This window comes from Hemitrygon akajei, chromosome 11, assembly GCF_048418815.1.
Source record: "Hemitrygon akajei chromosome 11, sHemAka1.3, whole genome shotgun sequence".
Taxonomy (NCBI): domain Eukaryota; kingdom Metazoa; phylum Chordata; class Chondrichthyes; order Myliobatiformes; family Dasyatidae; genus Hemitrygon; species Hemitrygon akajei.
In genome coordinates this window covers 86,704,665-86,723,079 of record NC_133134.1, presented here as the reverse complement: position 1 = coordinate 86,723,079, position 18,415 = coordinate 86,704,665, and the positions used below count along the sequence as shown (strand labels likewise).

The window sequence follows — 18,415 nt, the reverse complement described above, 5'->3', positions numbered from 1 at the left end:
TTTGTTTTAAGTAGGAGAGCTTATGCAGGTCACTAAGTTAGTCAAATTTAGTGAAATTTGATTCTCCTCTGCTAGTTCCATTAAGTTGGGCAAATATTTTAAATTTCCTTTTCATATAAAGAATGCATGGATCAATTCATAGGATGGTTACTTCATTGTTTGTTGTTTTTTTTGGCAAGCATACCTACCTAATCTCAGTCTCCAAGAACGAGGCCTCTTGGTTTTGATTTCAACTAAGGTGTCCCTGATGTAATCTAAGCACAGTTCTTGCAGTCTGCTCAGATAACTTGTGTTGCATCAGTATTCCCAGAAGCATTATTGGCAAGGGGATCCTAATACCCCCTTGGATATTAAGGGGATCAAAGGATTTGATGTTAGTGCAGGAATGTGATGCTGATCTCAATGTGGCAAGAGTGGCGCGGTAGTGTTGCAGTTAACATAACGCTTTACAGTGCCGATGATCAGAATGTCGGAGTTCAATCTCCTTTGCTGTCTATAATAAATTTGCACGTTCTCCCTGTGACTGCATGGGTTTCCTCTGGGTGCTCTGGTTTCCTCCCACATTCCAGAGATGTATGAGTAGAGATAGTGAGTTGAGGGCATACTATGTTGGCACTGGAAGTGTGGTGATACTTGCAGGCTACCTCGAGCACAATCCTTGGACTGTGCTGTTCATTGATGCAAGCAACGATTTCACTGTAGGCATCCGTTAGTCTCGAGAGACCATGGATTTGCGCCTTGGAACGTTTCCAGGGTGCAGGACTGGGCAGGGTTGTATGGGAGACCGGCAGTTGCACAAGCTGCAAGTCTCCCCTCTCCATGCTGTCACCGATGTTGTCCAAGGGAAGGGCAAGGACCGATACAGCTTGGCACCGGTGTCGTCGCAGAGCAATGCGTGGTTAAGCGTCTTGCTCAAGGACACAACACACTGCCTTACCTGAGGCTTGAAAAACTAGTGACCTTCAGATCACTAGACCAACACCTTAACCACTTGGCCATGCACCAACATTGTGTTTTAATGTACATGTGACAACTAAAGCTAATCTTGTATTCTTTACTGAAATGCAGCATGTGCTGTGGCAAACTAGAACTCCACTCTACTCAGTTAGCTCTGCTTTGCCTCCAAATTGACAGGATGCTAGTCAGGTCTTTGTTGCAGGAGCACTAGAAAGTTTCTTTCAAACTAAGATCTGAAAGAAACTTTAAAAGTCTTCATTAACCAGCCAATGTTATTGTCACTTTTTCCGGCAGCCTTTGTATTGTACTGGGCACTAACATGAGTTTTAAACTGCCAACATCATCTTCCAAGGGTGGTGTCTCAAAAAGGCAACATCCATTATCAAGGACCTCACCATCCAGGACATGCTTCCTTTTCATCAGGGAGGAGGTACAGGAGCCTGAAGACCCACTTAATGTTTTAGGAACTGCTTCTTTCCTTCTGCCATCAGATTTTTGAGTGGCCCATGAACCTGGTTCTATTCCTCTTTTGCAATATTTATTTATTTTTACTGTAGCTTCCAGTAATTTGTTTAAACAACAAATTTCATGACTTGCGTCAGTGACAATAAACCTAATGCTGATTAGCCAAGGCATGGCATGTAGGTCTTTTACAAACATTCCCCTCTCATGTCAAGCCTCATCTGATGATGTTTATATATACCTCTGGACTGTTTAAAACATCACCCTTCCCTTAGTTTAGTGACCTATTGTATGTTTGGTTCTAGTTAAGTTTCTACATAATCATTCTCAGCCTAGTTTTCTGATCACTTCCTCGTCTTGTCCCCGTCTATCTCTGACGTTCCTCAGGCTAATAGCCCTCAGTTTCAACCCCGACAGCATTGTCATCCTCTCTTTTTGTTTGTTCCAGTGCTCCAAACATGGTGGTTGTGCCTGCATAAAAACCACTCTGGTTTCTATTTTTTTTCTTGAGGCATCCATAGAATGTGCATTCTTTGAGCAAGTTTAGTTTATTGTCATTCAACCATATACATGTATACTACCAAATGAAACAATGTTACACCAGACCAAGCTACAGTATACAGTACATATAACTTGCATACACTACACAAGGTAATATTACCACAAGTAGATGAACAAAGTTTAAAAGTAAGCAGTATGATGCTGATGGCACATCATATGTGGTGAATCCTGAGTGGTGTCAGGGAGTTCAGTAGTCTTACGACCTGGGGAAAGAAGCTATTTCCCATCCTAATAGTTCTTGTACTAACTCTGGTACCTCCTGCCTGATGGTAGGGGTGGGGGGGGGGTCAAAGTGATAGTTGGATGGATCGGAGGGAGCAAACTTATGTGGTAATACCAAAAACCCTTGAGATAATGGTTTTATGCAAATTATTAATTCCCAAGTGCAACTGCTGTGATATTAAGTGACAGGCACAAAATGCTCGAGGTTCTCTGCAAGTTGGGCAGCATCTATGGAGGGGAGTAAACATCCAACATTTCAGACTGAGACCCTTTGCCCTGGGGGGATTATTCCCCTCCACAGATGCTTCCTCACTTGCTTAGTTCCTCCAGCATTTTTTGGGTGTTGCTCGAGATTTCCAGAATCTGCAGAATCTCTTTGTTTATGCTCTGATATTAAGCAATTTCAAGTGAGGCCTGGTATTGATTGAACTGGACCTGATAGATGATATTAGCACTTGACATTGTCTTGGGTAGTGATTGTCTGGAACAAGAGGATCTCTGTGCATTATAGTCTTTGCAGCACTGGATTTGCAAGTGTATCTTAATTGATCAGACCACTGACCACAAACAGAGAGGATCCTGTTCTGATGGCATCTCCACATATTCTGATATCTACCACCTTGGGTCAGGGCTTAGAAATGTGGGACATGCCATCCCTTTACAAGCTGTAGAGCATCCACAGATTTTACAGTGACTAAATTCCCAGTGCATCTGAATGCTGGGACACTTTCCCCACATCACTGTAGAAGCTCCTTTGCCAGAAAACCTGCAGGCTGATTATCCTCTAGCTGGCAGTTAGAGACTAGTCTTGTTGTCCCACATCCCAAAGAATAAACTTGCAAGAGGAAGTTTTAATTTCCTCTTCCCATCCCAATGAGGTTTTAAAATCTCCTTCTTGACAGTGAATTCTATTGTGGCTGTGCTCCTGCTGCTCTCCTTCATCACATATTCTGTTCCTGATTTGGTGTTTTCTCTCTTCCCTGCATCACTTTAAGTTCTGTAACACTTGGTGATATTTTGATTCCATTTCTAAAGTTTCCTCAATACCAACAGTTCTAGTCTGTTTTTACTTTTCCTTTTAAAGACACTAATATCAATGAAATCTATAATGTTTTTCAAGTACTTACTATAGCTGAAGTTTCTGTCCCTTGTTGGGTCAGTTCTCTGATGCTTTGCCGAAGCATTTATTCTTCCTGTGTGATCCTGGATTGGGTGGTGTTGATGGGACACTTGATGATGGAGCACATCGCTTAATGTGATTGCAATTTGCAGCCAAGCATAAAAACCACATGGCCTTGTAATAGGGTTGCACTGGATAATCAGGAAGGCATGATTTTCCCCTTCAACTGCAATCCTTCCCCCACCCCCCATTTCCCTCCCCATGTTAAAAAAATTCCCAGTGCAATTTACTATCTTGTACACAATTAAGTAATTTCGCATGGAGCAACAATTTGACTTGAGGGCTTTCAGGTTGAGGAAATTTAAATCCACACCAGACGTTACTCTTTCCCTACATAGAAACTTACAGCACAATACAGGTCCTTCGGCCCACAAAGTTGTGCGGAACATGTCCCTACCTTAGAAATTACTATTTTTCTATTTTTCTAAGCTCCATGTACCTATCCAAAAGCCCATTCCACGCACTCACCATTCTCTGAGTAAAAAAACTTACCCCTGACATCTCCTCTGTGCCTACTCCCCAGCACCTTGAACCTGTGTCCTCTTGTGGCAGCCATTTCAGCCCTGGGAAAAAGCCACGATCAATGCCTCTCATCATCTTGTACACCTCTATCAGGTCACCTCTCATCCTCCTTTGCTCCAAGGAGAAAAGGCCGAGTTCACTCAACCTGTTCTCATAAGGTATGCTTCCCAATCCAGGCAACATCCTTATAAATCTCCTCTGCACCCTTTCTATGGCTTCCACATCCTTCTTGTAGTGAGGCGACCAGAACTGAGCACAGTATTCCAAGTGGGGTCTGACCAGGCTCCTATATAGCTGCAACATTACCTCTCGGCTCTTAAGTTCAATTCCACGATTAATGAAGGCCAATACACCATACGCCTTCTTAACCACAGAGTCAACCTGCACAGCTGCTTTAAGCGTCCTATGAACTCGGACCCCAAGGTCCCTCTGATTCTCCACGCTGCCAAGAGTCTTACCATTAATACTATATACTGTATTCTTCCATCATATTTGATACAGCTATTGGTAGTTTCTTTGACTGACTGCAGCATTCTTTTACTTTTTGTTCTTCAGTAAGTACTCAGCTTTTGATTGTTGAGACGTTATGTACCAGTTATTGTTTGATCCTGCCCTGTTTATGTAAATTGCATTTAAAATGATCAGAGCAACGCAGGTGATGGTGCTGTTTGGTGTGCTTGCCTTTAGTCAGGGAATAGAGTATAAGAGGCCGTTATGTTACAACTTTACAAGGAATTCATGTGGCTTCACTGGGAGCACTGTGTAGAGTTCTGGTGGCTATGCTATAAGGAAGACATGATTAACCTGGAAAGGGTGCAGCAAAGCTCAAGGATGATGTTGCTGGGACTGAGCAGCTTAAGTGATGAGGAGAGACTGGACAGTCTGGGCTACTTTCGCCAGAGTGAAGGCGGCTGATAAGGTACCTTATTACAGCTTGGTTTGGAAATGCCAGTGCCCAAGAATGGAAAAGCCTCAAAATGCTCTCTTTTTGCTGCTGCTATCAAAAAGAATGTACAGGAGCTCAGGACTCATACCACCAGGTTCAGGAACAGTTATTACCCCTCAACCATCAGGCTCTTGAACCAGAAGGTTAACTTCATTCAACTTCAGTTGCCCATCACTGAATTGTTCTTACAACCTATGGACTCACTTTCAAGGACTTTTTTATGTTTTTGATATTTATTGCTTATTTATTATTATTTTTCTTTTTAGATTTGCACAGTTTGTTGCCTTTACACATTGGTTGTTTGTCCGTCTTGTGTGTGGTATTTCCATTTTACAGTGAATGCCCGCAAGAAAATGAACCTCAGGGTAGTATATGGCGACATGTATTTTGATAATAAATTTACTTTGACCTTTACAGGGGTGTATAAAATCATGTGGGTCACAGATAAGTTGGATGGTCAGTCTTTTTCTCCAGAGTGGGGCTGAAACTAGATGGCATAGTTTGAAGGTCAGAGGGTGAAGTAAATGTAGGAAGGACAACAAAATTCTAGGGGCGTATAGCCCGATGGGAGTTCGGGGAGCTGGGTTAAGCACAATAGGCAGCGATTCAAACAGAGGGAGGAGAAATGGGTTAAAAATTCTATATCTGAATGCACGAAGTGTCAGGAATAAGGCAGATGAGCTTGAAGCCCAGGTGCGAATGGGTTACTATGATGTTGTTGGGATAACGGAGACATGGCTCCAGGGAGATCAGACCTGGGAAATGAATGTACAAGGGTATATGTGCTATCGTAGGGACAGAAATGTGGGCAGAGGGGGTGGGGTGGCCCTGTTGGTGAGGAATGAGATTCAGTCCTTTGCAAGGGGGGACATAGGGTCAGGAGAAGTAGAGCCTGTGTGGATAGAACTGAGGAACAGTAAGGGCAAAAGGACCCAAATGGGTGTTGTCTACAGGCCACCAAACAGTAGCATGGATATTGGGTGCCAGTTGAATAGGGAGTTAACATTGGCATGTGGCAAAGGTAATGTCGCAGTAGTTATGGGGGATTTCAACATGCAGGTGAACTGGGAGAATCAGGTTGGTGCTGGACCACAGGATAGGGAGTTTGTAGAGTGCCTACGGGATGCATTCTTGGAACAACTTGTACGAGAGCCGACCAGGGACAAGACTATTCTGGATTTAGTGTTATGTAATGAACAGGATTTGATAAGCGATCTCGCAGTAAAGGAGCCATTAGGAGGTAGTGATCACAATATGATAAGCTTTTATCTGCAATTTGAGAAGGATAAGGGCAGCTCGGAGGTGTCAGTGTTGCAGATGAACAGGGGAAACTATGGAGCCATGAGGGAGGAGCTGGCCAAAGTTGACTGGACGGATAGCCTAGCAGAAAAGACAGTGGAACAGCAATGGCAGGTATTCTTGGGAATATTGCACAAGGTGCAAAATCAGTTCATCCCCCAGAGAAGGAAGGATTCAAAGGGGGGAAAGGGGCCACAGTGGTTGACAAAGGAAGTCAGAGACTGCATAGCATTTAAAAAAAAAAAAAAAGGAAATATGACAGAGCTAAGGTGAGTGGGAGGACAGATGATTGGGAAGTTTTTAAGGAACAATAGAACTTAACTAAAAAGACAATATGGGGAGAAAAAATGAGGTACGAATGCAAGCTAGCCAGGAATATAAAGAAAGATAGCAAAAGCTTTTTTAGGTATGTGAAGAGAAAGAAGATAGTTAAGAACAATGTTGGGCCCTTGAAGAATGAATTGGGTGAAATTGTTATGGGAAACAGAGAAATGGCAGAAGAATTTAATGAGTACTTTAGATCTGTTTTCACTAAGGAAGACACAAGCAATCTCCCAGATGTATGGATGGGCCAAGGACATAGGGTAACAGAGGAAATGAAACAGATTGACATTCGGAAGGAAACGGTGATGAGAAGACTGATGGGACTGAAGGCTGACAAATCCCCAGGTCCAGATGGTCTGCACCCTAGGGTACTAAAGGAGGTGGCCCTGGAAATTGCGGATGCATTGGTAATCATTTTCCAATGTTCCTTAGATTCAGGATCAGTTCCTGAGGATTGGAGAATGGCTAATGTTATCCCACTTTTTAAGAAAGGAGGGAGGGAGAAAACAGAGAACTATCGACCTGTCAGCCTGACATCGGTGGTGGGAAAGATGCTAGAGTCCATTATTAAGGATGAAATAGTGGCATATCTAGATAGCAGTGATAGGATTGGGCCGAGCCAGCATGGATTTACCGAGGGTAAATCATGCTTGACTAATCTGTTGGAGTTTTTCGAGGATGTAACCAGGAAGTTAGACGGGGGAGATCCAGTGGATGTGGTGTACCTCGATTTTCAGAAGGCATTTGATAAGGTCCCACATAGAAGATTGGTGGGTAAAATCAAAGCTCAGGGCATCGGGGGGAAGGCATTGACATGGATAGAAAACTGGTTGGCAGATAGAAAGCAAAGGGTAGCGGTGAATGGGTGTTTCTCGGAATGGCAGGTGGTGACTAGTGGGGTGCCACAGGACTCGGTATTGGGACCACAGCTGTTTACCATTTACATTAACGATTTGGATGAAGGCATAGAAAATAACATCAGCAAATTTGCTGATGATACTAAGCTGGGTGGCAGTGTGACATGTGATGAGGATGTTAGGAGAATTCAGGGTGACTTGAATAGGCTGAGTGAGTGGGCAGATACTTGGCAGATGAAGTTTAATGTGAATAAGTGTGAGGTTATCCACTTTGGGAGTAAGAACAGGAAGGCAGATTATTATCTGAACGGTATAGAGTTGGGTAAGGGAGTAATACAAAGAGATCTCGGAGTCCTTGTTCATCTGTCACTGAAGGTGAATGAGCAAGTGCAGCAGGCAGTGAAGAAGGCGAATGGAATGTTGGCCTTTATTACAAAGGGAATTGAGTACAAGAGCAAGGAAATCCTCTTGCATTTGTACAGAGCCCTGGTGAGACCACACCTGGAGTATTGTGTACAGTTTTGGTCTCCAGGGTTAAGGAAGGACATCCTGGCTGTAGAGGAAGTGCAGCGTAGATTCACGAGGTTAATTCCTGGGATGTCTGGACTGTCTTACGCAGAGAGGTTAGAGAGACTGGGCTTGTACACGCTGGAATTAAGGAGATTGAGGGGGGATCTGATTGAAACATATAAGATTATTAAGGGATTGGACAAGATAGAGGCAGGAAATATGTTCCAGATGCTGGGAGAGTCCAGTACCAGAGGGCATGGTTTGAGAATAAGGGGTAGGTCATTTAGGACAGAGTTAAGGAAAAACTTCTTCTCCCAGAGAGTTGTGGGGGTCTGGAATGCACTGCTTCGGAAGGTAGTGGAGGCCAATTCTCTGGATGCTTTCAAGAAGGAGCTAGATAGGTATCTTATGGATAGGGGAATCAAGGGATATGGGGACAAGGCAGGAACCGGGTATTGATAGGAATTGATCAGCCATGATCTCAAAATGGCAGTGCAGGCTCGAATGGTCTACTTCTGCACCTATTGTCTATTGTCTATTTAAAAGGGACCTGAGGGGCAAGTTTTTCAACACTTGTCCTCCTTGTCCATCCCTGTTTTCCCTGTCCATTCTTTAATGTCATCCATCTATCTTTTCCTCTGTCTGCCTCTCCTTTTCCCCTCCACAGTTCCTTGTAGAACGGTCTTTGCAAGGCCACTGGATCTTGTTTTTTTTTTTTTTTAAATTTATTAGTTTTTCAAAACATTTTACAAAATTAAAAACCCCAAATCCCAATGAGGAGCATTAATACAGAGCAAGGTTAAGCATACAATAACAATATGCTACAGAGGAAGAGAATTTAACAAAAAAGCACCTAAATTAAAGACAAGTGAGCTTAGTGTCCTCCCCAAACCCCACAACACAAGAAAAAAAACAATAATTCCAGACCAACCACCACACAATATAGAGAGTATAAGTCTGGACAGTCAAATTCCCAGACTGTGAATACACTTAGCAACAGAGGATAATAATGCCTACTACCAGAAAAAAAAAGGGAGCTGAAAGCAAGGGACCGAAAAGAAAGAAAAACCCTAGTCAAGAGGAAGGTTATGAAAGTACTCGATAAAAGGTCCTCAGACCTTATGGAACTTTAAATCCGAATTGAGAACTGAATAATGAATTTTTTCGAGGTCCAAGCAGGCCATAATGTCGTTAAGCCATTGCGCATGAGTGGGCGGGGCAACATCTCTCCATCTAAGGAGGATCAAGCGTCTCGCCAGGAGAGAGGCAAAGGATAGTATTCGGCATTTGGTCGGACCCAGACATAAATCTGTCTCGCCCCAAAAACCGAACAGAGCAATTAAGGGGTTAGGTTCTAGGTGCTGATTCAGAATACCCGATAGTGTAGTGAAGACATCTTTCCAGAATTTCTCCAAGCTAGGACAGAGCCAGTACATATGGATGAGAGAGGCCACGCCCCTCTTGCATTTATCACAGAGCGGACTAATGCCAGGGTAGAATCGAGATAGTTTAGGTTTAGACATATGGGCTCTATGAACAATCTTAAACTGTAAGAGACAATGGCGAGCACAAAGAGAGGTTGAGTTAACCGATTTGAGAACTGAGTCCCAGCTCTCCTCGGATAAGGAGATATTTAAATCCTGCTCCTAGGCCATTTTAATTTTATCCACAGGGGCCCGTCGTAAGGCTGCTAGTTTATCTTGGATAATTGAAATTAAACCTTTACCTAGTGGATTAATGGAGGGAAATAGGTCCATAGCATTTTTCGCAGGCATTTCAGGAAAGTTAGGAATTAAAGGAGCAGTAAAGTGTCGGATTTGGAGATATCTGAAAAAGTGAGTGTTAGGCAGGTTGAGCTTAACAGAGAGCTGTTGAAAAGAAGCGAAGCGGTTATCAATGAAGAGATCTTCAAAATGTCTAATGCCCTTCCTGTACCAAACATGGAATGCTGAATCGAACGTGGTAGGTAAAAAAAGGTGATTATGTGCGACAGGGCTAGAAATGGAAAACCCCTGGAAACCATAGCATTTCCTGAACTGAGCCCATATACGCAAAGTGTGTCTAACCAGAGGATTAGCTATTGATCTGGGCAGACTGCTAGGGAGTGCAGAGCCAAGAAGTGCAGATATAGATACTTCTTTAGTGGAGCTCAACTCCATTGCCAACCAGTTAGGGCACTCAGGTTGACCGTGGAAGAAAGACCAGAAGGCAGCACAACGTATATTAGCTGCCCAGTAATATAAGCGAAAGTTAGGTAAAGCCATGCCACCCTCTTTTTTAGATTTTTGGAGGTGGATTTTATTAATTCTAGAGCGCTTATTCTGCCACAGATATGACAAAATAATAGAGTCTAAGGAATCAAAAAAAGATTTAGGAATAAAAATTGGGATAGATTGAAATAAGTATAAAAATTTGGGGAGAACATACATTTTGACAACATTGATACGACCTACCAAGGACATAGATAGAGGTGACCATTGTACCAGACTCTGTTTTGTAGCATATGAAAGATTGACAAAGTTTTCACGAAAGAGATCTTTAAACTTCCTTGTGACTGTAATTCCAAGATAAGTAAATTGATTATGGACTACTTTAAAAGGGAGATCACGAAATATTAGTTCTTGTGCTTCTTTATTAATTGGGAAAAGTTCACTCTTATGTAAGTTGAGTTTATAGCCAGAGATCTGGCTAAACTGGTCAAGAAGTGAAAACATTAGAGGTAAGGATGTAGACGGATATGAGAGAAAGAGTAGTAAGTCATCAGCATAGAGAGAGACTTTATGCTCAACACCCCCTCTCCAAATCCCGGTCAGTTCAGGACATTTTCGAAATGCTATCGCCAGAGGTTCTATAGCCAAATCAAAGAGAAAGGGACTTACGGGGCATCCCTGACGGGTGCCACGTTTGAGATTGAATACTTGGGATTTCTGAAAGTTAGTTAGAACAGAAGCAGTAGGACACAGGTACTGCAATTGGATCCAAGAGATGAAACTTTGGCCGAGGTCAAATTTTTCTAAGACTGCAAAAAGGTAGTTCCACTCTATACGATCAAATGCTTTCTCCGCATCAAGGGAGATAACACATTCAGGAGTCCCAGTTGGAACTGAGTATAAAATATTAAATAGACGCCGAATGTTTAAAAAAAGGGAGACGGTTTTTAATAAAGCCTGTTTGGTCATCAGAGATAATGGAGGGAATAATGGTTTCTAATCTATGAGCCAAAACTTTAGCTAAGATCTTTACATCAACATTGAGCAGAGAGATCGGCCTGTACGAGGAACACTCTGTTGGGTCTTTGCCCTTTTTTAAAAGAAGAATAATAGATGCCTCATTGAAAGAGGGTGGCAATTTGCCGTAGTTAAACGAGTCAGATAATACTGAAAGTAACTGAGGAGAAAGAAGTGAGGAGAATGATTTATAAAATTCCACAGGGAACCCATCAGGTCCAGGAGATTTCCCTGAGGACAGTGCAGAAATTGCAAAAGATATTTCTGCCACTGGATCTTGTTACGTGGCCGTACCATCTCAGCTTTCTTTTCTTCACCGTTGTGAGAAGGTCTTCATGGGGGCCAATGTGGTGCTGGATGGTCTTGCGGACCTGCTCGTTTGTGATGCGGTCCAAGTTTGAGTTGCCCAAGATGTTGCGATAGCATCTCATTTCCAATGCCTGTATCTTCCTCTGTAGCTCTGCTGTGAGTGTCTATAGGTCTATTAAAAAAGAAATCAAGGCATCTTAAAAGTTTCTTTCCCCAGACAGTTAATCTGGCCAACCATTCTAGTTAGCTGTTTTGTTAACCCCTCCCTCAAGTCTCTGCATTGCAATGTAGACACTTATTATATGCTGTTTACATTGTAAATACATGTCGGTGTTTATTCACAAACATTTCGTCCACATCCATCCTTTAACCTCTAACTTCATTAGCTTTTTAAACTTACAGATAATGTTTATCTTACATAATTCTTTACTTTGAGATTTGTTGAATTTTTTATTTGCTGCATGTTGTGCCCTGACCATCACACCACAGTAAATTCCTAATGTATGTAAATATATATGACAAATAAAGTTGATCAATCAATAGGATCAATAAGAAACTTCTCAGATGCAAGTTTCTGAACTCTTGCCTCTTTCTCTTCTAGAGAAACAAAGTGCAAGCCTACCACACTGGCTTCATGTTTAATTTTTCTTTCTAACTGGTTTAGGATTTTAACTTTTTCTGAGGATCATAGGCTGCCCAAAGGGTTAAGGAATGGAGTTCCCAGAGAGATGAATTTGGGTGTGATTGCTTCATAAAGAAATTGTAAAACAAATGACCTGTCACTCTTGTGAAGGCTGCCTCACAGTCCAGTAATACGTAATCACTGTCTTGAGCTGCATTGTTTGTTGTCTTTCATTCTTGGTCTTTAATTACCTGAGCTAATTAGGATGTTAAGCAAATTGTAGCATTAGTTTCATCTCAGAGTTCTTGATTAGCTGTGCTTTTCTGTATCACAAACATACTCATTTTAAGGACTGGACAAATGTACTGTATCTTAACCATCACCATGTCACAAATGAACAGATACCTCAATCAAATCCTCTTCCAGTTACATAATGTCTCCCTTCCCCCTCTTTGGCTTCACTTAGGAAGCTATGGTTTGTCCTATTCAGGAATCTATTTTGCGTGTCCACTCTGGTATTGCTTAAATTGGGTGTTCTATCTAACATCATGGTCTCTTGATCTACAGTATCTTCTGATTATCATGGTGTGCTCATCTTGTTTCCACTGAAGTAATGTGGCCAGACCTTGCTTCAAAACTGGTGGTACAGACTGCTGGTTTTAGAACTCTGCTAAACAACATCTGCGAAGCTTCTAACTTAAAGAAAACTGTCTGTATCGTTATGTTCTTTCCTTTCACTTGGATGATTTTCTTTCTGATCACACTACCTTGACTATTGGTATTGCAATATTGAGATATTATTTTGCAATGACATCTCAAGTTTTTTAACCCATTATTCCATAACATAACTTTCAACATATGAGTGATGGAGCAAACTCCACAGAACTTATTTAACTTGTAAGCTGTTTGATGCACTGAGCAAGACTTCTCCCTAGTCTAGTGAAATACATAATTAAAACAGTTAGCACTACCAATTCAGGTGGGCTACTAACTTGCACTGCCAGTTGTAGCTTTCTGTAAACAACCTGAGGTTCATATCACAGTCCAGAGTGCAAAATGTAGACTGATATTACAGCAACCCACATAAAATTGCTGCAGGAACTCTGATTGAAAGCATCTGTGAAGGGAAATGGTCTATGGTTTGGGTCGAGGCCGTTCATCAGGTGTCGATGAAGGGTCTTGGCTCGAAGCATTGTTTGTTTATTCCCCTGTGTAGATACTGACTGACTTGCTGAGTTCATCCAGCATTATGTGAGTGTTGCTCAAGATTTCCAGCATCTTTTCTCTTGTGACTGATAGTCCAGCTGTGTAAAAGGGAATAGTACTCTGTCCGCTCTCTCTGGATGTAAAGATCTCATTACATCACTGCAAGGGTTCTTGATAAACTTAGTAAGACATGATCGGCCCCACCTAAAGCCATGCTAACTATCACTGTACTAGGGTAGGTGTAAATATTTCATTGTTTACAGATTTTGCATTTCCTGAGTATTTTTTAAGATTGATTGTATCTTTTTTCATCTATGGATACTGCTGTGGCTTGTGATGCTTATGTAGTAACTATGTAATTCTTGAAAGTTGCCTTTTTGCACTTCTGTCAAATTGTGTGAGTGATTTTTGTTGTCTTGTCTTTTGGCAGATGGTCTGGACAGTGAACGACTCACTGCTGAAGAGATGGATGAACAGAGGCGACAAAACATTGCCTATGAATATCTCTGTCACTTGGAGGAGGCCAAACGGTGAGATGGCTTTCCAAAGACTTTTGTCCTCATTGTGGTATGTCAGTCCAAATTCAGGCTCAGGAGCTGACAAGTCAGGATGGGGAATAAAAAAAGTGTGTTCCTGTCTTGCGATACAGTATCGCAATGGATCACAGTTACATGCTCATCCTGCATGTAATCATGAGGCATATTCATTCTAATACAGTGAATTCTCCTGATACACTACACACAATGCATGGGTGATGCACCATCAATAACTCTGAGACGTGGGTTAAGGTAGGCTTTTATAGGCTGGAAGAAAGCACAAGAAGCAAGTGACCACCACACAACATCCTGGAGACTGAGGCCGGGGCTGTGCCTCCAATCGCCTTTATACTGGGGTCTGTGGGAGGAGCCACAGGAGCAGTCAGCGGGGGGGGGGGGGGGGGGGCGTGTCCAGACAGGTATATGTAGTTCATCACAATGGGTTTACTTCGGGTGCTCCAGTTTCCTTCCACAGTCCAAAGACTTGCTGGTTAGTAGGTTAATTGGTCTTTGATAGTTGACCTGTAATTAGGCTAGCATTAAATAGGTGTGTGGTGCAGCTTATTGGGTTGAAAAGGGCCTATTCCATACTGTAATAAAGTAAATTTTCATTTATTATCTTTCCCCAAGTTGTCACCATTACACCTTTTATAAAGCACTTTCTGTAAACCATTTTACAACACAGCAAAACATACAATGAAATGCGTTGTTTGTGTCAAATCAAATGTGTTGGGCAGCTGAGCTGGTAAGTGTCGCCAACACCGACCTAGCATATGCACCTATAGGCCATATGTCTTAGAATGTGGGAGGGAAATGGACAAAACCCATGGTCACAGGGAGAGCTTAAACTCTTCACAGACAGTGGTAAGAATTGAACCCTGATCCTACAACTGACTGCTGTAAAGCGATGTGCTAACAGCTATGCTGCCATGCCCTAACTTATTAAAATGCATAAGTTTTATGGGTGGCCTTTGGCTCTAATGAAAAATTTACAGGCTCTCTTTCATGATAGTTAACATGGTGATTTCCCCACTGACCACCACCTTGGCTTCTGAGTGCTAATTAGTTATCTGAAGCATCAGATGTTATGCAAGAGTATCAGCCATGATTTAAATGACTATTGGAACTTACCGGAGGTGATAACTGGCTCACCCCTGTTGCTTTAATATAATTGCTTCCCCTTCCCTGCTCTTCGTTTCAAGATTACTGTCCGGGTGCATGAATGAAGGACATTCTTGGTGAGCAAGTCCAAGGAGCCTTAAAAGTGGCAGCTGAGGTTAAGCTGGTGAAGAAGGAATACATGGTACTTGCCTTCACTAGGCAGGGCACAGAATATAAAGGGAGGAGGGCTTGATGTAACTTCATAAAACAGTTCAGATGCAGCTGGAGTACAGCATGCTGTAGAAATTACAATGGAGATGGTGCAAGGGTTATTCAACAGGACGTTGCCTGGGATTGAATGTTTTATTTGTGATTGGAGGCTGGGTTGTTTCTTTGGAGCAAAAGAGACTAAATGAGTAGCTAAATAGAGGTGTACAAAATTAATTAGGGTAGATGGTAGGAAACTTATCCGTAGCAGATGGATAGGAAAACTATAAGGCAAAGTTTTAGGATAAAGGGTGAGACATTTAGAAGGAATCTGAGGGGGAGCTTTGTTTCATCCAGAGGGTGGTTAGAATGTGGAACACACTGCTTAAAGGAAACAGTTACACTCGCAACATTTAAAAATTATTGGTGCGGCACGGTAGCATAGTGGTTAGCGTAACACTATTATAGTGCCAGTGATTTAGTTTCAATACTGCTGCCATCTCTAAGAAATTTGAATGTTCTCCCTGTGACCACACGGATTTCCTCTGGATGCTCCATTTCCTCCCACATTTCAAAGACAATGGGTTAGTAGATTAATTGGTCACATGGGTATATTTGAGCTAGAAGGGTCTGTTACAGAGATGTGTCTCTAAATTTAAAAAAAAAGTCTAGACAAGTACATGAATCGTCAAGGCTCATAAGAAATGGGAGTGGGAGCCGGACAACTGGCACATTCAGTTTATAACGCCATTCATTAATGCCCGTGTTTGTCCTGTACAACTACATATGGTGTTCCCTGGTCAAACTCACTGGTAGAACTGAACTCCAACATGGATTTTTGCTTTGTCTGAGGCCTCGGATGTCAGTCAGAGTTGACCATGGCAATTGGGTTCTAGCTGTCTAGATACGCAAGCCTGGGCAATATGATATGGAGAGCAAGCTGTTGCCCATGTAACAATCTCCCATCACCACGCTTCGATGAACCCAAAGTGACCACCAGCAGCAATGCAGGAGTTGCCAGTCAGCATTGAACTCAATGTAGAACTGCCTTAGGGACCCTGGCTTTGGATTTCTCCCTCGGGGTTTACTCAAAACCTTCCCCATGTAGGTATAGCTGCAAGGCAGTGGAGCTTTAAGGTCAATATTTTCCGGCTCCTAGATGAGCTTCAGCTATGGCTGTCAAACCTCATCTGCTTGAAGTGACTGGTTTTAAGGTGCCAGTAACCTGTCTTTGCTTTAAGGATGGGAAAAGCAGAGATGGGCATGTTAATCTAATTGAATTCCTTCTTGCAGGGTGCCACGGTAGTGTAGCGGTTAGCACAACACTATTACAACTCAGGGCATTCTGGAATTTGGAGTTCAATTCTGGCACCATTCTATAAGGAGTCTGTGTATGTTCTCCCTGTGAAAAGCCCACACATTCCCTTGGTGCTCTGGTTTCCTCCCACAGCCCAAAGACATACCGGGTGGGTGAATTGCTCACTGTAAATTGTCCTGTGATTAGGTTTGGGTCAATTGGGTTGAGCAATTGCTGGGGGGGGGTTGCTTGAAGGGCTGGAAAATCCAACTCTGCGCTACGTAACTTAAAAAACCCCCAGAAAGCTTCTTAAATATAAATGAATGCTAGAAGCTTTCCTGCTCTTTCCTCATGGCAGCTTTTATAAATTTGAATCCCACGGTATGAAGTTGCCTCTTGTCTTAAGAAAAATGTTGAACAGTTGATGACATGTTTGATCTCACAGTTGGCAAACACCCTTCCGATCAGCAAGCAGTCACATGTGCATTGCTCCCATGGCCACTTGATTTATAGTATGGGCTGAGATATTGAATGAATGGCTCTTGTGGGAGATCACTATTGCCAACATCCCTCTGCTGCTAACCTTGTCCTTGTATATCTTTGGCTCTGGTCTAGGTGGATTGAGACCTGCTTGGGTGAGCAGCTTCCACCAACTACTGATCTGGAGGAGAGCTTGAGGAATGGTGTAATTCTGGCTAAGCTGGGCCACCGCTTTGCACCTACTGTTGTTCCACAGCGGAAAATCTATGATCGAGAACAACTGAGGTACAAGGTATGGAGACCACAAATTGATTGGTGTACAGTTTAATTCATAGAGAACAATAATCAATAATTATGGGGTTGCTGGGGCTGTTGTTCCTTCCTTAACAACAAATAATGTGGTCGGATAGATGGAGCAATAGCTCAAGTTGTACTCTGCGATGAAAACAATATCTACTGGTCCATGAAGCATCTCACTGTGCTGCTTCTAGTATTATGAAAGAGTGGCCTGATATACACATAATTTAAGAATTAAATTAAGAATCTATTTCAACCTCCCTGAGTGTCTCAGTGGCAAAGAGTCAAAGTAAGGGCTCATTACATTGGTGAGTGCTTTTGTTAGCGGCAGGTAATATGTTATTACTAGTGGTGGGAGATCACAGGATGCTTCTGGTAATGTGAGTGTACTTAATGTTCTCTCTGTCTTATCAAATGTGACATTGCACTACATACCAAGTACAGTTTGGTGCCAGTGATTCCACATCCATTGAAAGCTTCCCCAGGAAACTTTCACATGGAAACTGATGTAAAGTGTGGTAAAGAACAGTGTCTATTACCTCAGAGATTTTAATATACTGTGCTCAGACATTGTGGGTGTAACTGGTCAGGGTGGAACTAATTGGCAATCATCAAATAGTCTGAGATATGTGTAGGTCCTCTCCAGGTTATAAACACCCAACTGTTGGACTGATTGCAGATATGAATGAGCATTTGAGAGACCTCCAGGATGGATGGGGGTAAATTTGTTGGCTGCTGTGGGGCTGCAGGCACCTTCTGCCAGGTGGAAAAAGGGCATTTACAGTATGTGTGCTTTCTCTCCCCACATTTACCACAAGGGATGGATAGAGTTGAGCAGACTGACTCGTTGAGTCAGTGAGGCTGACTACCTGCTGCTCTCTCTGCACCTGCTGCCTCTGTCATTTCTGACTTGCGAAGAGTCTGGTTTATGAACAGTTCTCAGGAACAGAACCCTGGGGTAACCTGGAGACTTCCTGCATAGCTACCTTTGAACACTTTGTTAGTCACTTTGAATTGGCTGCATTTCAACTGCTTGTCTGAGGACTGAGTCACCATTACTGTCTGGATTAAGGTCACAGTTCGGTTTTTTCCATAGGTTGGGCAGCTCTGTGGCTACTTTCACCAATCAGAACCCTAACCCACTCTTAGGAGTGAAGGTGAATGAGAGGTGTCTGATAGAAGTGAACAAGAGGATAAGAGGCATAAATAGAACAAACACCCAGAGTCTTTTTCCCAGGGCAAAAATAGCTAAAAGGAATGGGCTTAGTTTTAAGATGATTGGAGGAAAGTATA

At 42.5% G+C, this 18,415-nt stretch overlaps 1 protein-coding gene across 1 annotated transcript in view; it reads left to right on the top strand.

Annotated features, from left to right (window-relative positions):
- LOC140735815 (ras GTPase-activating-like protein IQGAP1) overlaps window positions 1–18,415 on the top strand; it is a 247,891-nt gene that overhangs the window by 9,459 nt on the left and 220,017 nt on the right. Inside the window, 2 exon segments of the mRNA XM_073061320.1 lie at window positions 13,635–13,734; window positions 16,961–17,117. Coding sequence (XP_072917421.1) covers window positions 13,635–13,734; window positions 16,961–17,117 — 257 coding nt within the window.